The sequence below is a fragment of the Myiozetetes cayanensis genome, unplaced genomic scaffold (assembly GCF_022539395.1).
Source record: "Myiozetetes cayanensis isolate MyiCay16 unplaced genomic scaffold, myiCay2020 scf56, whole genome shotgun sequence".
Lineage (NCBI taxonomy): Eukaryota > Metazoa > Chordata > Aves > Passeriformes > Tyrannidae > Myiozetetes > Myiozetetes cayanensis.
In genome coordinates this window covers 1-20437 of record NW_026087809.1, presented here as the reverse complement: position 1 = coordinate 20437, position 20437 = coordinate 1, and the positions used below count along the sequence as shown (strand labels likewise).

The 20437-nt window shown below is 42.4% G+C and overlaps 1 protein-coding gene across 1 annotated transcript; it reads left to right on the top strand.

Moving 5' to 3' along the window:
- Window positions 1-14529: 14529 nt before the first annotated feature.
- On the top strand, window positions 14530-17637 carry LOC126650133 (protein NYNRIN-like). The gene has a single exon (XM_050334599.1). The coding sequence runs from the start codon at window positions 14695-14697 to the stop codon at window positions 16765-16767; it is 2073 nt and encodes a 690-aa protein (XP_050190556.1). The 5' UTR covers window positions 14530-14694; the 3' UTR covers window positions 16768-17637.
- The last annotated feature ends 2800 nt before the right edge of the window (window positions 17638-20437 follow it).

The window sequence follows — 20437 nt, the reverse complement described above, 5'->3', positions numbered from 1 at the left end:
AGAAATTCTTGCTATAGCAAAGAAAGGGAAATTTTTAGTTGGATGGGTAGCCTCCCATCAGGAAAATTAAACTCCAGCTAGTTGTTGGAACAACAAAGTAGATGAACTGGCCAGATTAGCCCCTCTAAGTGTAAAAACTCCTGCAGAGAGCTGGGACAGACTGTTAGAATGGTTGCATTTAAAGCAACAGCACAAGACCTATACAGAGAAGCAGGAAGCAGGGGATGGCCAGTGACTCGAGAGATGTGCTGCACCTGCATATCCTCGTGTGAACAGTGCAGAACCCGACTGGAGTGTCACCCTTTAGAACAACCCCCATTACATATAAGAGACAGAAAAGGGCTGTGGGACACGTGGCAGATAGACTATATTGGACCCTTTAGAAAATCTGAGGGAAAACAGTATGTGTTGGTAGGAGTGGAAGTTAGATAAGGATTAGTGCAAACAGAAGCTTTCCCTCGGGCAACCAGTAAAAACACTCTAGAAGCTCTTAAAATGAGGTTCAGTTTTTTCCCAAAAATCTATCCAATCAGACCATGGGTCACACCTCACAGCTTGTATCCGTGCTTAATTAGACACTGCTACTGTTGGTCTGCATTTGGCCCAACCACCTGTGAGAGTTTGTTCTTTTCCTGTCAAGTTGTGAGAAAACAGGCACTGATAAATGAGAACTTCAACCTTGAAGGCATCACTTTGCATAAACTAAAATAATCAGTATCTCACTATTGGCTGATGGCCCTCCAAGGGCATTTGAAAGAGAAAGTGAAGAGGAGGGTGATGAAGTAAGCCCCCAGACTCATTTAGGGAAGACCCCCCCAAGGCATATCACGCAGGCGCGGGGAAATTCCAATGTACACATGCATGCGCAGAAGGGGTACCACTTACATAACGGGGGGAGCGACTGAAGGCCTCTAACTGGGCGGTGCTGGCCACACCTGCCCAGGTAGACATCACCAGCAAATTAGATAAAAAAGCAGATAGCTTGTGCTCGGGGGACCCAAGCTTCACATGAAGGACAACGTTGCCTTTTGCAGGGACGCCCGCTATCTTGTGAGCCTGCCGACACTCCGAGAACACAGCTTCTGCTATGGGGAATTCTAGTTATTCTGGAGTAGGTAAGACAACCTCATAGAACACACCTGCATGAGTGGGAGCTTTACTGCGGGCTTATTTCCCTCCTCTCCTTTCCTGTCTCTCAGTTTCTCGTTTTGTTGGCCAATTCTTTGTAATAAATATTGGGTTTGTTTGAGCTTTCAACGGTGTTTTGGTTTCCATTTTGGCATCCCTCCAAACCCTCCCTGGAAAACAGCTCCTATAGTACAGGAGTGGGCCAAGGAAGAAGTAATCCAGTGGATATTTCACACACCCTTTTATCCACAAGCAAATGGCATAGTGGAAAGAACAAACGACCTGCTTAAACGATTTCTAAAACCTCAGAAATCCAATTGGACTGAAAGACTATGGGACACTGTAAAAATAGTGAATGACTGATGGGGAGTAAATGGCTGTCATAGACTCACAGTTTTTTATCCACAACCTCCCTCTTTGATACCAGCAACATCAAAATCTGAGGGTAATAAAAAACCCTATCACCTTCCTGGACAACCTGTATTAGTGGAACTGCCTTCTGTAGGAGCTGTACCAATAGTACTCGCCACTCCCTTGAACATGTACACCTGGAAAACTTATGGCAAAGAACACAAAATAAGTTCTCGGTGTATTGTTCCTATATTTTAATGTTGACCCTAAAAGGGGATGGACAGACCTTTTTCTTTTCTTTTACAGGTAACTGTTCAATGGAGAAAAGTATTCAGAACTGTGAATGAAAACCTCAGATTTGGACTATGGTTCAGTTTACTGGTAACTGTAGTTTAAATTTTTTAGTTATGTTTGTATGCTTATTTTCCTTGTACATGTGCTCAGCAGAACAGACTGTTAAAAGTGAAAATCAAAGGAATCTCGCCTGGGAACTAGTCAAAGGGTTTGTGAAAAGATGGAATCATATCGATCAAGGTATATGTGTAGCATTACCTCAGTCTGTTGAACAAGGATTGCGATTTTTTATGATACCATTGAATTTATCTTTTGGTTTTAACATGGCTAGTGTGACAGCCCCATTACCCCTACCTGAACAGTGGACAAACAAGACCAACGGAGCCCAGATACTCTGGAAAGGCATTCCTATAGTGCATGACCTTTACCAAACTTATATCCCACCTCCTAATATAACTCGGGACTGGATGTCACACCACAAATATTGTAAAACCATGCATCCAAAGGTAAATGTAACCATCTTGTCTCAAATTGAATCCCCTCATCCATCTATTAGATCAAGTGAAGGTGAATTTAAACCTGGAATGATAACCTTTGAGGAATATAATGCTAGACAACCCTGCCTTATTTACTCATAGGACCCACTCTTTGACCCATTATACACTCCAGATGTATACGAAAGTAAATATACCACAGTTTTTAGTCCTTCCTGGTGTGTACAACTTCCTAATATAACAAATATAACCCAAATAAACTGGAAAAACTTAATGTGGGCATGGTCTGTACAAGGATTTGTTGAATCCAAATTTACAAATTACAGAAGCCAAATTTACTGTGCCTCAAGAAGAAGATAGTCCCTTTTTCAATTGCTCAAAGGTTATAACATGCAAAGAAGGACCAGGAGATCCTCCAGAAACATGGTTTTCGCTTAGGATTAGAACATTAATAAGGGAGGTGTACTTGTTGGAGATACCCCTCTAAAGGTTGAAGAAATCTTGTAACTCAACCTACAAATATGTTCTTAATCACTGCGGAGTTCCCTATACCCACTACCCAATCCACGGTACCCCAATAAATACTAAACCACAGATCACCATCCTTGATCATGCAGAAGATACTGATTGTAAAACTGCAAAATATATAGCCCCTCTGGCAATGGTTTTGGGGTGCTCTGATGGAAGGTTTTATTCACATTTGTCATTAGAGCAGTATGTTGGACTTGAAATTCCCTCCCTTTGCCCCAGATGTGTCTTTACTTTCACTAAAGTGTCCAAAGAAAGTCACCATCGCAGTGTTATTCCCTCTTCAAAAGCAACACAAAGACCACAGTGGGCAATTAAAGGAATTGATTTTTCAGATTATTATACCACTGGAGAAAAAACATCCCTTTTCCTTGAAAATTTCTTTACCCCCTTTGTCACCTTAAAAAGACACAAATTTATATTAGAAGATATTACCTGGCAATTAAGTGTTTTAAGCAACTGGACACAGCATGCATTTGGAGAATTAAACACTTAAGTCCAGTAAACTACTAAGATGACATTGCTAAACAGATTAGCCTTAGATATGTTACTGTAAAAAGAACAAGGTGTATGTGGAATGTTAAATTTATCAGAAACTGAATTCTGTGTAACAATTTATAATGCTTCAACCTCCATTGAGGAGGCATGAACAACAATTAGGGAGATAAGTAACCACACTAAAAATTTGTTTTATGCAATGCAACCGCAAGAAGTGTTTGATGGACCATGGGTTCCTAACATCCTAGAGTCTTTTGGACTCCCCAGATGGGGAAAATAGATAGCACAAACTGGAATAGCAATTGTCATTGGAATTATGTTCCTAATTATTGGCATTGGTCTACTTAAATGCATGATAAATGGCTTGCTCGTTTCCTTCTCTCCCTCTGTTTGCTATATTCGTATTATTGCCTAAAAGAAAAAAGACTCCAAGCCAATTTAGTATATGAGATAAGATAAAGAGAGCTGGTCCTTTAATGAGTCTTTAAGCCTAGAGGAATACATACCACGAGAGCCCCCAGATAGGGGTTCTATGATTTTATAATAAGGTCCATCCAATCCCAGGTTTATCCACCCCCAGTTCTGCCCTGTTCTACCTCCCAACACACCCCTTCAGGAATTGGGTTTGGGGTCTTTGGGACCCCTTCTTCCTCGTCTTCATCTTCTTCACATACAGTCCTTGGAGTTCCTCCAAAGTTCTGGGCTTGAAGGTCACTGTGTCTGTGTGATATCTTCTGGTCCAGGCCTTGGGATGTTTTTCTACAATTCTACCTTGAAAGGAAGACTAAACACGGTAACGGAATTTAGAGGGATTGATATGGAATGGGGTAACAGAGTTGGCTATGTGTAAACATTATAAAATAATAATGGCCAGTCTTCGCGAGCGAAGATCCGGGGAAGGTCTTTCCACCTTCCAGCCTGCGCATTGGATTTTTTAGGTGAGACACAGTGTGCGCGGAACTGAGCCCACCCTTTAATCCTAAGGTTCATCTGCCGGGGCCAAGCGAGCTTGGACGGTGGCAGCGAGGTCCTTAGGACGTAGGTGGGTTACCTTTAAGGGCTAACGAGCCCCACCTGCCCGGGAGTGGCCCTGACCGGGAATCGAACCCGGGTCTCGGCGGTGATAGCGCCGCGCCTTTACCACTGGACCACCAGGGGCTCCGTGTAAACATTATGCTACAGGGAAAGGGATATACAGCTACATTAAAATCTACATTCACTACACAACTACTTATAAAATCTACAAAAATTGAAAAAAAAAAACCTCTGAGGCATCAATATTACCACCACTGAAGAAAACTACATCGATGTGCCAAGAAACAATGTTGAATCATCGGGGTGGAGTGTAACACACAGATAATATAGAAATGCAAAAAATAATGTTTTACCATTGTTTCTGCCTGTCAAAAACTTCCTACCAAAAATTCTCTGTCAACTTTCTGCCAGAAGTTCTCATCAGAGCTTCCTGATGGAGTTTTCCTGCCAAAAGATCCTGCTATTGTTTATGGTTTATCGTATCTCCTCGAACATCTGAATAGGGCTATGTGCCAAGAAACCCCGTACAACCTTCTTTGAACACTATAAAAGTTGAGGAAAAATTTTGGAAAATCAGAGAGAGGAAAGGAAGAAAGAACTGGTTCCCTAGCTGACAATCTCTCCCCACCTCCCCTCACCTTTTCTCCGCCACCATGTGCTACCTACCTACCACTGGAGACTGGAACTCTGCCAGCCTGGAGAGAACTGAGACCCACTGCGCCACATGCGTGACATATCATATCCTTCTACCCTTACTGTAGCAGTAGTATTAATATAATAAATAAAGGGTCCTTGGGACCAGACACTGACACCAACATGGTGTGTAAAACTGCATGCTTTATTGAAAGAGACAAAGGCTTATATAGTAGTTTCAAAGGGTGACACGTCACAACACACGTGACCTTTTCAACCAATCCTATACAATCATTCAACTGTACATGCACATGTGTAATATAGTACTTAAAAACTACAACTCCCAGCATGCTTTGCTAGCACCCATCCTGTAACCAGAAACTCCACACCTTACCATATTTCTGAGAGCCCAAAGGTGTGGCTGAACTGGGACCCTGCACGGTCTGGGACACGGATCAACGTGAACGGTCCTTTTAAAAATCTTTTCCCTACATTCATACATTGACCCAATGGTCATGTGCTCTTATGGCTTCATGACCACGAGAGAAAGTCTATGTCTACATCAGAAGTACAGAAATCAGAAAGAAGATCATTCTGGACTTTCCTAATACAGTTGAAGGCATATGCATTTGAAGATAAAAAGTAGAAAACACAGTATTTGTCATTAATCTCATGAAAATTAATGGCTCAGTTACGATAATTTGAAAATTTATCTTAACATGCTGCAGTACCACGTTCATCCATAAGAATGAATCATGAACTAATCATTCTGCTAAACAATTTAGAACCCAGAACAATGTAATATTACATTGAAATACAGTAAGGCAGAAATTGGAATACATTACCTGTGTATTCTGTAAATTGTGCCTTACAAAATAAGTAGTAGAGCAGCATGACAATAAAGTGTTGATGGCTATCCGGTATCTGTATTTTCCATTATAAAGTAAACAATAATAGTTGTATGGTTACAATTTGAAGGAGTAGATGAAGATTCTGGTGAAAAATGAAAACTTTTCTTCAATGAAATGGAAACTAAAGTAACCCAACAGGTTCTTATGACCATTTGACTGCATTAGCTATCATTCAGTAACAAACGGTGTCCCTCAAGGATCCATACTGGGACCAATATTGCTCAGTATCTTTATTAATGACAGACAGTGGGATTGAGTGCACCCTCACAAGTTTTTGGATGATACCAAGATGAGTGGTGCAGTTTATATACTAGAGGGAAGTAATGTCATCCAGAGGGACCTGGACAAGCTGGAGAAATTGTGACCCTTATGAAGTTCAACAAAGGCAAGTGCAAGGTCTTGCACCTGGGTCGGGGCAATCCCCATGTCACCCAACAATGAGACAGAGAGGTTCTTTTGTGGATACTTGGCAGAATGATGATGACACTAAGATGTAGTTACAATTAAAGCTTTTTTTCTTTTAAACAAGGGTCAGGAGGAGGGCATATCAATCACACCCCAGTATCAGTACAAACTGGGGAATAAATGTTTTGACCGCAGCCCTGCAGAGAAGGATTTAGGGACACTCATGGATGAAAAACTGGACATGAGCCAACAGTGCATGTTTGCATCCCAGAAAGCCAATCACATCCTGGGTTGCATAACAAGAAGTGTGACCAGGTTAATGGGGGGGGTGGGGGGGTGGGACTACAGGGGTAGTTTCTGTGGGAGGAGGACAAGGGCTGCTGTCCTGTGCTGGTTGCACTAGGTTCAAGCCAGCTCTATAACGGACCCACCACTGAACCAATCAGCAAAGTTTGTGGCAGCTCTGCAGAAACATTTTAGAAAGTGTAGAAAGTTCTGGAGAGAGAGAGAGGATGGTACAAAAAAGAGTGAGAAACAACAGGGGGAACACCATGACTGAAGGAAGAGGAAGTGTTCCATGGTAGAGTAGATATTCCATGCAGACCCAAAACAGAGCAAAGAGCAAGAAGGAAATAGTGGCAGGGAGAAACTGCTATATACTGACCACAGCTGCACCCCCCCACATCACTAACTGCCTCACTCAAGGGACTGAATGTAACCTCCAGGGATAATGAAAGTGGAGGAGTCTGGAATGAAGTTGAGCCTGGGAACAGGGGGAGAAAAGGTGTTTTGCCCTAAAGTGTGTAAATGATTTTGCCTTTTAAAAATTTTGTTTCCTACTACCTGAATCAGTAATTAAATATTTATTTTAATTCACAATAAATTAAGTTACTCACTTCCTGTCTTTATCTTGACTCATGAGCTTTGTTCCTGTTCTTCCTATTCACTCCCCTGGGAATAGGAAGGGGGTGTTGTTGAGCAAGCAACTGGATGAGTGATATTTGGGACCAACACTCCACACAGAGTACTAGGCAAGGGTGAGAAGCAGAACTTTTAAGTGGGAACTACAGAGGGAAAAGTGTTAAACATTTTGTTGAGAGAACTCTGGTCCAGTAGCATTCATAAGTATCATATTTGATACTTGACTTTGATCAAGTATCATCTGTCTTCCATTAAACAGTATAAATCTGACATAAACACAGTCTCATATGTGCTGGTTATTTCAACAGATATGGGATCACACATTACCAAATGTCCCAGTTTAAATGAGACACAGGTGTTTTGCTGAGGATGAGTTATGAGAAAAGACACAAACTCCTCCCTCTAAGCAATTATAAATCCAAAATTAAGAGTCTCCGATTGAAGGGAAAAAATTATGGAAAAGGAAAAATAACAGCCTTTTATTAAAAGGTAGGTGTGTATTGGTAGAAACAATGAAAGAAAAGAAGTAAAACAATCAAACAATACTCCTATACCCACAAATAATCCCCTTCAAAACAAACCAGTAAACAAGCAATTCTAACCACAGTCAACAGGGGGCGCCGTTGGATCACTGAAGATGCAGAACCTGCAGTTCTTTATGTTGACCAACAGGGGGCGCTGTGGAATCACTGGTCATTGCCACGTGGGAGTAACACCCTCCGGGATGCGTTGGAGGAAGCAACCAAAAAAACATGGGTTTCCCTCCCCTCCCCCACACACTGGGAAAGGGGAGAGAGAGAGAGGGAAGAGAAACAACAAAAAAAAAGGTCCTCCCTAATGGGAAAAAAAAAAACCTCAGTCTGTTCGACTGGTCAAATCGTGTGGCACAGTCCTCTCTCTCCCCGTGATGTGCACAAGGACCACGACCAGGAAAGAAACAAACGGGAACAGGGAAGGGGAAAAACTTCCAGAAAACATCTCCTCTCTGATGAAAAATCCAAGCAGGATCCGCAGTTGGTAAGCAGGTCAAGAACAACAGAACCACACCGAGCCTCCACTGTGACCTTGTTCCAGCCTCAACAGCCAGCCCAAAACTTCTCTCCCTTTTTCCCAGGAGACAGAGAAAAAAAGTAAAGAGGAGCTCCTCATCCCCTCCGTTTCCTAGGAGACGACATTCTGAGCAATTAACTAGAAAGCCACTTCTTTTGTGTCCCTTAAGTGCCCACTTAACAACCCTGCATGCAGTGGGCAGGGGGAAGGGGAAAATTCCTGCCTGATCTCCAAGAACCAGCAAAACCATGACACCTAATCATTTGGCAGTAAAACTGTGATCTGAATCAGATGTAATGTGCAAATGTTACCTTAATAATTATGTAACCACAGCCTGATGGTCCTGTTGTCTGGATCTCCTATGTGACTATGGCCTCTATATTCTAGCTGTACAGCACCAGTCTTTAACTCCTTCATTACTCTGCATTAAGCTCTAATCTTGCTATTTGGACTATGATTTCCTTATTCTCATTCTCCATTCTATATCCCCACTTCCATCAGTATCATCATATTTACTGAAAAAAGTAAGGCAAAATACTCATTTAGCTTGGGGGCCATATGCAAAGTCTTCTTAATCTCTCTTTCAACCTCCTTGCATACCTGTCCTACCTCTTTTTTGTTGATGCTGTCTTTCTGTTTATAGCACTGATGCCCATGTGCTTTAATTTTCTTTACAAGTTAAAAGAACTTCTTTGGTTGATCAGTGTTCTTTCCTTTCTATGCACCTTCTCTGTTAGTCCTAAAGCTTTTTTAATATGTTTATTTGTTCAGTAAGGTCCTTAGCAGTTCTGGAAGCTTAGACATAAAATTTCAAGCCTCATCTAAACTCAAGTCCTTTAGTACTGTTGATTTCACTAAGTTGTCTCCTTAGTTATTCATATTAGTTATTCATCCCCAGCCAGACAGGGGAGAGAGTAAGGTGGGGAAAAAAAAAACTCGTGGGTTGGGATAAGGTAGTTTATTTAAAGCAAAAAATAAAGCGAAGCTTGCATGCGCAGAAGCAAAAGATAGCAGGGTTTATTCTCTACTTCCCATGAACAGCAATGGTTGGCCACTCCTGAGAAGCAGGGCTTCAGTATGCATGATGGTTTCTCAGCAGGCAGCCATTGGAAACAATGAATGCCTACCTTCCTGCTCCGTACCTTAGCTTTTATACCTGAGGTGACATCATATGGTATGGAATATCCCTTTGGTCAGTTTAGGTCAGTTGGTCTACTTGTGTCCCCTCCCAGGATCTTGCCCTCAACTAAGGAAGGAATGTTACAGTGTTGGTGCTGTGCTCAGCAGTAGCCAAAACACTGGTGTGTTATCAACACCCTTCTAGCTATCAATGCAAAGCACAACACTGTAAGGGCTACTGTGGGAAAATGAACTCCAGCTCAGCTAGACCCAATACACCTGGGAGATAGTCTCCATGGTTAAATCCATCCCTCGGTCTTGTGCCCACCTGTAGGTGGCATCTCTTCCCTGATGACCTGAGGCATCATGGGACCATCAAGCTAGGAGCAAGTCTCCCTTGTACTGCCAGTCTAGATCTACCTGTGACACTTTGACTCGGGCAGCTTGGTCTACCTGTTCACTGTTATACTGTTCCTCATTGACTCGACTCTTAAGCACATGTGTGTCTACATGGCGAACTCTCATGATCAGCTTCTCTACCCAGGCGGTGATGTCTTAACACATTTTGGCAGCCCAGATGGGTTTTCCTTTGGGTTGTAAATTGGCCTTCTTCCATCTGTCTAGCCATCCCCACAGAGCATTGACCACCATCCACGAGTCAGTGTAGAGGTGAAGCCTTGGTCACTTCTCTTGTTCAGCAATGTCCAAGGCCAGTTGGATGACTGAGCTCTGCAAGTTGACTCGATCCACCTTCTCCTTCAGTGGCTTCTGCAACTTGTTGTGTGGGGCTCCATGTGTCTGCTTTCCATTTTTGGTTTGTCCCTACAGTGCAACAGGAACCATCAGTGAAAAGAGTGTAATGTTTTTCATCTTCTGGCAGTTGATTGCATGGTGGAGCTTCCTCAGCACATGCCACTGGTTCTTCTTCCTTTTCATCTGCCAAACCAAAGTTCTTACCTTCAGTCCAATTTGTGATTATCTCCAAGATCCCAGGGTGATTAGGGCTCCCTATTCAGGCACACTGCGTGATCAAGGCAATCCACTTACTCCATGTAGCATCAGTGGTATGATGCGTGAACGGAACCTTTCCTTTAAACATCTACCACAGCACTGGTAGTCAGGGTGCCAGGAGAAGCTGTGTTTCTGTGCAAATCACTTCTGAGGCAGCTTGAACCCCTTCATAGGCTGCTAGAATCTCCTTCTCTGTTGGGGTGTAGTTGGCCTCAGACCCTCAGTAGCCTTGGTTCCAAAATCCAAGTGGTCAGCCTCGAGTGTCCCCAGGTACCTTCTGCCAGAGGCTCCAAGAAGGACCATTATCCCCAGCTGCAGAGTAGAGCATATTCTTCACTTCTGGTCCTATTCTGACTCACCCAAGGGTTGCAGAGTGAGTGATCTCCTGTTTGAGCTGTTCAAAGGCTTGTTGCTGTTTGGGGTCCCACTGGAAACTGTTCTTGTGTGTTACAAAGTAGAGAGGACTTACAATCTGTCTGTATTCTGGGTTGTGCATCCTCAAGAAACCTATGGTGCCTATGAAAGCTTGCATTTCCTTCTTGCTGGTTGGTGAGGGCATTGCTGTTATCTTGTTGATTACCTCTTTTGGGATCTGACTGCATCCATCTTGCCACTTCACTTCCAGGAACTTTATTTCTCGGGCAGGTCCCTTGACCTTACTCTGATGGCAAACCCAGTTTTCAGGAGAATCTGGATGATCTTTTCTTTCTCAAAGACTTCTTCTGCTGTGCTCCCCCATACAATGATGTAATCGATGTACTGCAGATGTTCTAGAGACTCACCCTTCTCTAGTATGGTCTGGATTAGTCCATGACAGATGGTGGGACTGTGTTTCCAACTCTGGGGCATTCAGTTCCAGGTGTACTGCATGCCCCTCCAGGTGAAATCAAACTGTGACCTATACTCTGCTGCTAAGGGAAATGGAGAAAAACATATTAGCAATGTCAATGGTGGCATCACTTTACTGCCTTGGACTCCAATTCATACTAAAGCTCCAACATGTCTGGCACAGAGGCACTCAATGATGGGTGAGTGAGTCTTGTTGACCACTCCTTGACTCTCCAGTTCACTAATCATCCTGTGGATGGGAATCACAGAGTCTTGATTTGTTTGGTACTGTTGGCAATGCACTGTTGTGGTGGCAATTGGCACCTGCTGTTCTTCCACCTTCAAGAGTCCTAAAACAGAAGGGGTTTCTGACAGACCAGACAAAGTGTTCAATTGTTTAATTCTTTCTGTCTCCACAGCAGCAATTCCAAATGCCCGGACTGCAACCACCACTCTCAACCAGACTGCGACCATCACTCGCACCAACAGGTTATTCCTCTCCTTTTATTTTTTTAATTCAGGGGGCCCACGTGGGGCTCAGAACGGGGGCCAAAGAACACCATTCTGTTCGTGCCCCAGGGTGCCAAGTTATACGTCTGTTTTTTTGTGGATTAAAACCAATTGTTCATCTGTATAATTGTATTTATTGTATTATTTTAATGAAATTGTAATTCTGACTCATAATCTCTTTTGAGTTGGGTTCATTTCTCCTGCTGGTTTGCCTTTAAACCAGCACAGGTATGCATCTTGGATTTTTGATATTTGTCTCACACATTTTCACACAATGTATTTAGCACACGTTTTTACATTCAGAGTTGGTAGTGTGAAAACTTGGTTTTGAGGCGTGAGCATTTAGATAGCTTATGAAATATTGGAAATTTTGGTACTGAAATGGGTTCACCTGCTTCTATAGAAATTCCCCTTTGCTCTCCCCTTGGATACATTCTAAAGAATTGGAATAAATTTGGGGTGACTCTATGACTCAAGATTAATTGAAAAGATATTGTAATCAATGGTGGCCTCAAGATAAATTAGATGATGGTGAAAAATGGATCTTTGAAATATAATTCATTTTTACAGTTGATGTTATTTTGTAGGAGGTAGAACAAATGGGATAGAATCCCTTTTAGAATATTTTTTTTTTTTTGCTTAAAGAAATGATTTGGATGTAATAAAAAATGTGGTTTAGTAGATTCAAAGTATCAAAATGGAATATATTCTTAGGTTAATGAAAAAAGAAAATAGATGAGGGTAAAGATTCTTGTGTGAGATGAAAAGATAAAAAAGACAAAAATTCAGAAGAGGAAGTACAATTATTGGCAGCTCCTCCAAGGTAAGGATAAAAGTAGGAAGTCGACAGTGAATCTAGCAATGAAGAAGTTGTTTTTGATGCAACCCCTGTTTCTAGTAGGACCAGAGGAAAAGATAAGTTGGTGTTACAAGCACCTTTAAGGCAGGCAGTCGGACCTGAGGGGAAGGTAGTGTATGTGCATGTGCCATTCACCACTTATGGCTTGAAACCCCCTCAGAATTTCTGGACAGACTTAGGACAGCTATGAGACAGTATACACCCCTCGACCCAGCATCGGAAGAAGGGAAGCAACAGTTATTGGGGTTAGTAATGGGACAATGCACCCCAGATATCAGGGAGAAATTGCAAAAGCTTGAGCACCCAGAAAATAGAAACCTAGAAACATTGATGAACGAGACCTGGAAAGTGTATAACAACAGAGATAAAGAAGAGAAGAAAAAGGAAGATAAAAGGGTTTGCTCGAATAGTGGCAGCAGCAGTAGCAGCCCCCAATGTAAAGCCTCCACAATTCAATACCAGAGGCAGAGGTAGAGGTTACCCAGCAAAAGGGAGTGGGAAAAGAGAATCTCAACCCCATCTGCCTGGGATAAAACCAAATCAGTGTGCTAATTGCTGGCAGATAGGACATTGGAGACGAGATTGTCCTCTGCTAGGAGAGAAACCTGCAATCGCTACCATTGCACATCAAAACAGTGAATGAGGGGGACCGGTGAGTCGTTCCCTAGCAGACCCACTGGTTAAAATGGAGCTAGGGGAAGGTGAAAAAGAATTAAACTTTTTAATAGATACAGGAGCAACATTTTCGGTTTTGAATCAAGAATTGGTACCCAAAAGTGATGAATTTGTACAGGTCGTGGGAGCGACAGGCCAACCAGAAAGAGCCTACTTTCTAAAACCTATTAAATACAAAATTGGAAAACAAATGGGAATTCATCAATTTTTGTATTTACCAAATTCTCCAAAGCCTCTACTAGGTAGAGACCTATTAGAGAATTTGGGGGCTGTAATAAAATTCAATAAAGATAAACTTGAATTTCAAGTAAATGATGAACAACTAATAGCAGCTTTAAGTTTGACAATCAGCTATATAGAACCAAAACCTGAAAATCATAGCATTGAACGCATTATGAGTGAAGTATACCCACTAGTATGGGCTACTGATGTACCTGGAAGGTCAAAACGAGCAGCTCCTATCAATATTGAGTTAATACCAGGAACAAAACCGGTAGTAAGAAAACAATACCCGCTGAGGTTGGAAGATAGAAGGGGAATTGAACCAATAATAGAGAAATTTCTGGAACTAGGATTATTGGTAGAGTGTGAATCAGATTTTAATACACCAATCCTACCTGTTAAGAAACCGAATGGGACATATAGATTAGTCCAAGATTTAAGGGCAGTGAACGAAATTACAAAAACTTTACACCCGGTCGTAGCAAATCCCTATACTCTTCTAACCAAATTGAGGGAAAATTTAAAATGGTTCACAGTATTAGACCTAAAAGATGCATTCTTTTGCCTAGCCTTAGCTCTGACAAGCCAGAAAATTTTTGCTTTTGAATGGGAATCTGCTAAAACAGGGAGAAAGACTCAACTAGCTTGGACTGTGTTACCGCAGGGATATAAAAACAGTCCCACAATTTTTGGAAACCAATTGGCCAAAGAATTAGAACAATGGGAAAGGCCACTGGGAAATGGTACCCTTCTACAATATGTAGATGATTTATTAGTAGCAACTGAAACAGAAGAAGAGTGCATTGAATGGACTATTTCTCTACTAAACTTTTTGGGTTTAAGTGGATATCGAGTTTCTCTACAAAAGGCACAGCTGGTACAAGAAAAGGTGATATACCTGGGGTATGAAATCTCCAGGGGACAACGATCTCTAGGCACAGCAAGAAAAGAAGCCATCTGTCAGATGCCCAGACCAGAAACGGTAAGAGATCTGCGGGCCTTTCTGGGAATGACAGGATGGTGCTGATTATGGATTCATCAATATGGAATACTTGCCAAACCACTATATGACTTACTAAAAGGGACTACGAGTACCTTAACCTGGACTCCCGAGGCAGAAGGAGCTTTTAAAAGACTGAAACAAGAACTCTTGAAAGCCCCAGCCTTGGGTCTTCCAGATGTAACTAAGCCGTTTTGGTTATTCTCCCATGAGCGGCAGGGGATGGCTCTGGGAGTTCTAGCACAGCAGTTGGGACCACATAAGAGAGCTGTAGCTTATTTCTCCAAACAATTGGACGAAGTAAGCAAAGGCTGGCCTGGGTGCCTAAAAGCAGTGGCCGCAGTGATTATCAACATAGAAGAGGCCAGAAAGCTTACGCTGGGCCAGAAAATGACTGTGTTGGTCTCTCATACTGTCTCAGCAGTGCTGGAACAAAAGGGTAACCATTGGTTATCGCCTTCAAGATTCCTAAAGTATCAAGCCATCCTAGCTGAATCAGATGATGTAACCATTCAAGTAACTAATATTGTCAACCCAGCTTCATTTCTAGAAGGAAGAATTCCGGCAGAACCCCTCGAACATGATTGCCTGGAAACGATCGAGGCAGTCTATTCCAGTCGTCCAGACCTCAAGGAGGAACCATTTGAAGATGCGGACAACTGGTTCTCGGACGGCAGCAGCTTCGTGAGGCAAGGAGTAAGAATGGCAGGCTATGCAGTGACCACAACAGAAGAGGTAATTGAATCAAATCCCCTACCTGCAGGGACTTCGGCCCAGAAGGCAGAACTGATTGCTCTTACCCGAGCCCTGGAATTAGCAGAAGGTATGCGAATTAACATTTGGACTGATTCTAAATATGCTTTCTCTGTCGTACATGCTCACGGAGCAATTTGGAAAGAAAGGGGACTATTAACTGCCCAGGGGAAAACAATCAAACATGCAGAAGAAATTCTAAGGTTGTTAGAAGCGGTCCAACTCCCAGAGCAGGTGGCCATAATGCATTGTAAGGGACACCTGAAAGGTAACACAGTTCCAGAAATAGGGAATAGGAAGGCAGATGCAGAAGCCAAATTAGCTGCTGCAAAAACTGAAGAAATAACCATAACAGCTTTAATACCGGGAGAATTAGATACAGATTTTCAACCAAATTATCAAGAATCAGATCAAAGATGGATTAAAAAGAACAAGGGTAAATTGTTAGACAACGGGTGGGGACAGTTAGAAACAGGTCAACTAATAATACCTGAAAAATTAATGTGGCAGTTTGTAAAGACAGAACATGAAAAAGCCCATTGGGCCTTGGACCCACTCTATCAATATTTACAAACCCGAATAGCAGGACCAAAACTCTTTACTACAGTAAAATACGTCACATCTCAATGTGAGCGATGCCTAAAGAATAACCCAAATACTGGGACGAAGGTACATCAGGGAGCCATAAATCGAGGTAAATTCCCAGGTGAAGTGTGGCAAATTGATTTTTCAGAACTCCCAAGAAAAGGGGGGTTTCGATATTTATTAGTATTAACTGACACATTTTCTGGGTGGCCTGAAGCATTCCCTTGTAGGACAAATAAAGAAAGAGAAGTAACCAAGGTTTTATTAAACGAAATAATACCCCGATTTGGGGTACCGAGAAGTATATCTTCAGACAGAGGTACGCATTTTTGTGCAAAAGTAGTAAGAGCAATAAGCAAGGCATTACAAATTAAGTGGCAGTTACATACGCCCTACCGGCCTCAGGCTAGTGGGCAAGTCGAAAAGATGAATCACCTGATTAAACAACAAATTGCTAAGATATGCCAGGAAACCAATTTACAGTGGTATCAAGCTTTGCCTATTGCTCTACTTAGACTGAGAGTCAAACCAAGATCAAAAGAAAAATTGAGTCCATTTGAAATTCTGTATGGAAGACCTTATGCTATGCAGATTGTAAATGGAGATGCTGTAGACCAAATAGGTAATCAGTACATTTATGATTATGTAATCACTATAGGGAAACATTTTGATAAAAGTACAGCTGTGGTGATAGAACATCAACCCAAACAGCCTGATTGTAAATTACACCCGTTCAACCCCGGTGACTGGGTATATGTTAAGAATCTCTTAGGAAAACCCCTACAAGAAAAGTGGGAAGGACCTTTCCAAATTCTGCTGACCACCTTCACCGCGGTCCGGATCAAAGAGCGACCTACATGGATTCATTACTCACGAGTCAAGAAAGCTCCGGAGAATAAGCAAGAGGAAGAAACAAGCGAAACACCAGCATCTGCAGATAGGGTACCAAGCCCCTGAGTAAAAGTCCTGTGTGAATATGGACATGGCACTACCATTAGTGGGATATTTTTACAGGGCATTCCCCAACAGCAACTCAAGTATTCCACTACCTTGTGCACCCAATACTAATCATAACCATAGCTATGCTTTACTAACACTCACAAACATATACCTATGGAGCAGACTGAAATCCTTAATGACAAAAACCCAAACACTTTAGGCAATGATCCAATCTTACCAACGTCCCTTAGAGATTAAAACTTGACGAAAGAATTCGTAAGTTATAAGAAAAGGGGGAAAATGAAGCCACTCACTTAAAACTTTGAAACATAAAAGGTTAACACAAAATTGTAAGAGAAATTTCAAAACCTTAACATTAGGAAACTAGGCAGTCCTTGACATAGCAACTCAGCGAATCCTAGAGCAGTCCTAGAGAGATAGCTGCATTCCTCACAGAGATAGCAACTCAGCAAATCGTAGGATGAGCCAAAAGTCAGCCTGACCTTATTGTGTTTGCCAAAACTGCCTTAAAAGGAGAAGATCGAAAGAAAGTTCAGAAGTTTACAGTGAGGAAGACTCACACACGACCCCCGCCCAGAGGAAGGCAACAGGAACTCCCACCGTGAAATCTCCCCAAATTGAAGACTCCGCCCAGACTCCACCTTCATATGAATATTACAACTAGATGTTGCAATTTAATGAATATGCATGATTATGTTGTAATCCTATATTCGAAAACTGTATAAAAGAGCTATGCTGATTATACACGACGGAGCTCTTTGCCCAGGGCGACCTGGAGAGCTCCCCAACGCGTTGCAATAAAATACCTCCTGCTTTAAAGAAACAAACTTTGTCTCTAAAGCAGTTTCTCCGTGCCTTTTGGGGCAAAATTTCGGCATCACTGAACTGGAAATAGCAAGCAGGGTCATATCACAGTAATGCCAATGGAATGTATAGTATGATTAAAACCATGATGTTAACTCATAATCCAAACTTGGGGGACATCCAGGCTTTCCTGGAATATTTTTTTACCCATGAGGAATGGCAGGCAGTTTTAGAAAAGGCTCAGAAATGAGTAATTAGGAAAATAGAAGGATTAGATCAAAATGTTCAGAGCATTCCAAATCATGATGAATTTCTCCCTAAGGATGACCCAAAGTGGTATCCCAATCAGAGTGTGGGGCTAGATTCATTAAAATTATATAAGAAATTGATTTTGTATGGAATCCAGAAGGGAGTGGAGAAACCAAAAAACCTTGCCAAGTTGAATGAAGTGAAGCAGGGAGGAGTCTTTTATGAAAGATTGTGTGAAGTAGCTTGTTAATGGACTGATTTAGATGCAGAAAGTGAAGGAAGCAGGATGCTGTATAAAATGCTTTTTATTGGGCAGTCTGCACCAGACATTAGAAAGAAACCCCAAAAGATAGAAGGAGTAGAGGGGATGGCTATTTCACAGTTGATGTCTATTGTATATAAAGTATATAACAACAGGAAAGAGGCCGAAGAGAGGGAGAAAAAGAGCTAAGCTAAATTACAGAATTAATTGCTAGCCGCCCTGATTGACGTGCAAGGGTAGGGAAGAGGCAGAGGGTGAAGGTGTGGGTTAACACCCCTCCAAAAAGATCACTGTGCCTATTGTAGACAGGAAGGGCACTGGAAAATGGAGTACCCCCAACTCACAAATGAACAAAAGGAAAAACAAAAAAGAGGCAGGAATTATGGCAGAAATTGGGTTGGACTGAAGGGGACCAGAGGCATCTCTTGCTGATTCCCCAACCAATCCTCTGGTTCCAATTAAGCTGGGGAATGAAACTCTTGCCTAAAAAACCATGGAGAAAAAGACTCCAGGCCAATTCAGTGTATAAGATAAAGAGAGCAGGTCCTTTAATGAGACCGTAGACCTAGAGGAATACATACCATGTGCGCATGCCCAGGCAGTGGTTCTATGATTTTATAATAAGGTCCAACCAATCCCAACTCTGTCCACCCTCAGTTCTACCCCATTCTGCCCCCCGATACGCTCCTTTGGGAATTGAGTCTGGGGGTGTTTGGGACCCCTTCTTCCTCATCTTTATCTTCTTCGCAGTATGTACAGTCCTTGGAATTCCTCCAAAGTTCTGGGCTTGAAGGTCACTGCATCTGTGTGATATCTTCTGGTCCAGGCCTTAAGGTGTTTTTCTAGAATTCTACCATGAAAAGAATACTAAACACGCTAACAGAATTTTAGAGGGATTGATAAAGGGTAAGGGATATAATGCAGTTACATTAAAATCTACATTTATTACACAGCTACTTCTAAAATCTATAAAAGTTACAACATCAAAAAAAAGCTCTGAGGCATCAAAACAATAGATTTTCTAGTGGATACTGAAGCAACTTATTCTGTAGTTACTAGCTGTAAGGGACCTTTAAGTAAAATGAAAGTAGATGTTGGTGTGATGGGAAGGAAATCCCTCAGACCATTTCTACAACCAATGGAATTCACAACTGGAAACACAAAATTAACATACCAGTTTCTCTATATGCAGGAGTCCTTTGCCACTGCTCAGGTGGGATTTGCTATGCAAGTTAAATGCAGAATTAACTTTTCCAAAGACTCTGTCCAGTTGCATATTCCTCCAGAGAATGCATGGATCTGCCTACTTACTGAGGGAAAACCTGCAGAAGAGGGAATCTGTTGTGGGTTCAGGTGTCTGGGTTTTTGGTAGTAGGGAAGCCATAGGGGTAGTTTCAGTTAGAAGCTTCTAGAAGTTTCACTGTCTTATGAAAAAAAAACCAATGATAGCCAGCTCCAGGAGGGACTTTCCTGTTGCTGGCCAAGGTTGTGATAACATATTTAAGAACAAAGGAAGAGAAGGCTGTGTGGCAGAAAAAATTCTAGTCCTAGAGAGAGCAAGCAGTCACCAAGGTCATTGCAGCTGGAGGTGGGGGGGGGAGAGGGGGAGCTTTTCCCACCCTCTTCCCCAGAAACAGGGCAAAGCTGAAGCCCCTGCAGCCCATGAAAGACCTTCAGGGTGCAGAAACCTTCCTGCAGCCTATGGAGAAGTCCATGCAGGAGCAAGTAGATACATGGAGGAAGCTGTAACCCTGTGGGAGGCCTAAGATGGAGCGAAGTCCTGCTGGAGACCTGTGGCCCATGGAGAGGGACGCCCACGTGTGCAAGCAAGTTTTCCCAGGTAGGACTTGTAGCCCTGGGGGGAGACCCACATCGATACAGTTCAACCCATGAAGGACTGCACCCCCTTGGGGAGTCATCCAGGGGGCAACAGATTGAAAAGAAAATAAGTGTTGCCTGAGAGGTGGATGAACTCCCTCTGGAGAGCTCTATCAAGGACTGTCTCCCGTGGGAAGGGACCCCCACAGAAACAGGGGAAAGACTTAGAGCCATTATTTCCCCTGTAGCCTGTGGTAAAGACTATGATAATATGAGAGTCCCCTTGTAGCCATAGAAGATCTTTGGACTGCAAAGAACTGATTATAAAAACTTCTGCTACCCAAGGAATGGAAAACAACAATACTCTGACTGCAACCCCCCTTCCCCCGCCCCGATCCCCTGCAGCTCTGGGGGAGAGAGGAGGAAGGACTTAGAAAAGAAGGCAAAGAGAAGTGGGAGGAAGGTGTTGTGTTTAAGACTGTTTTATTTTTAGCTTTTAGTTTGTTAATAATAAATATAAGTTTTATCTGCACT

Excerpts from the sequence above, each read along its gene's own strand:
- LOC126650133 (XM_050334599.1), top strand. The coding sequence starts at position 14,695 with ATGGCTCTGGGAGTTCTAGCACAGCAGTTGGGACCACATAAGAGAGCT.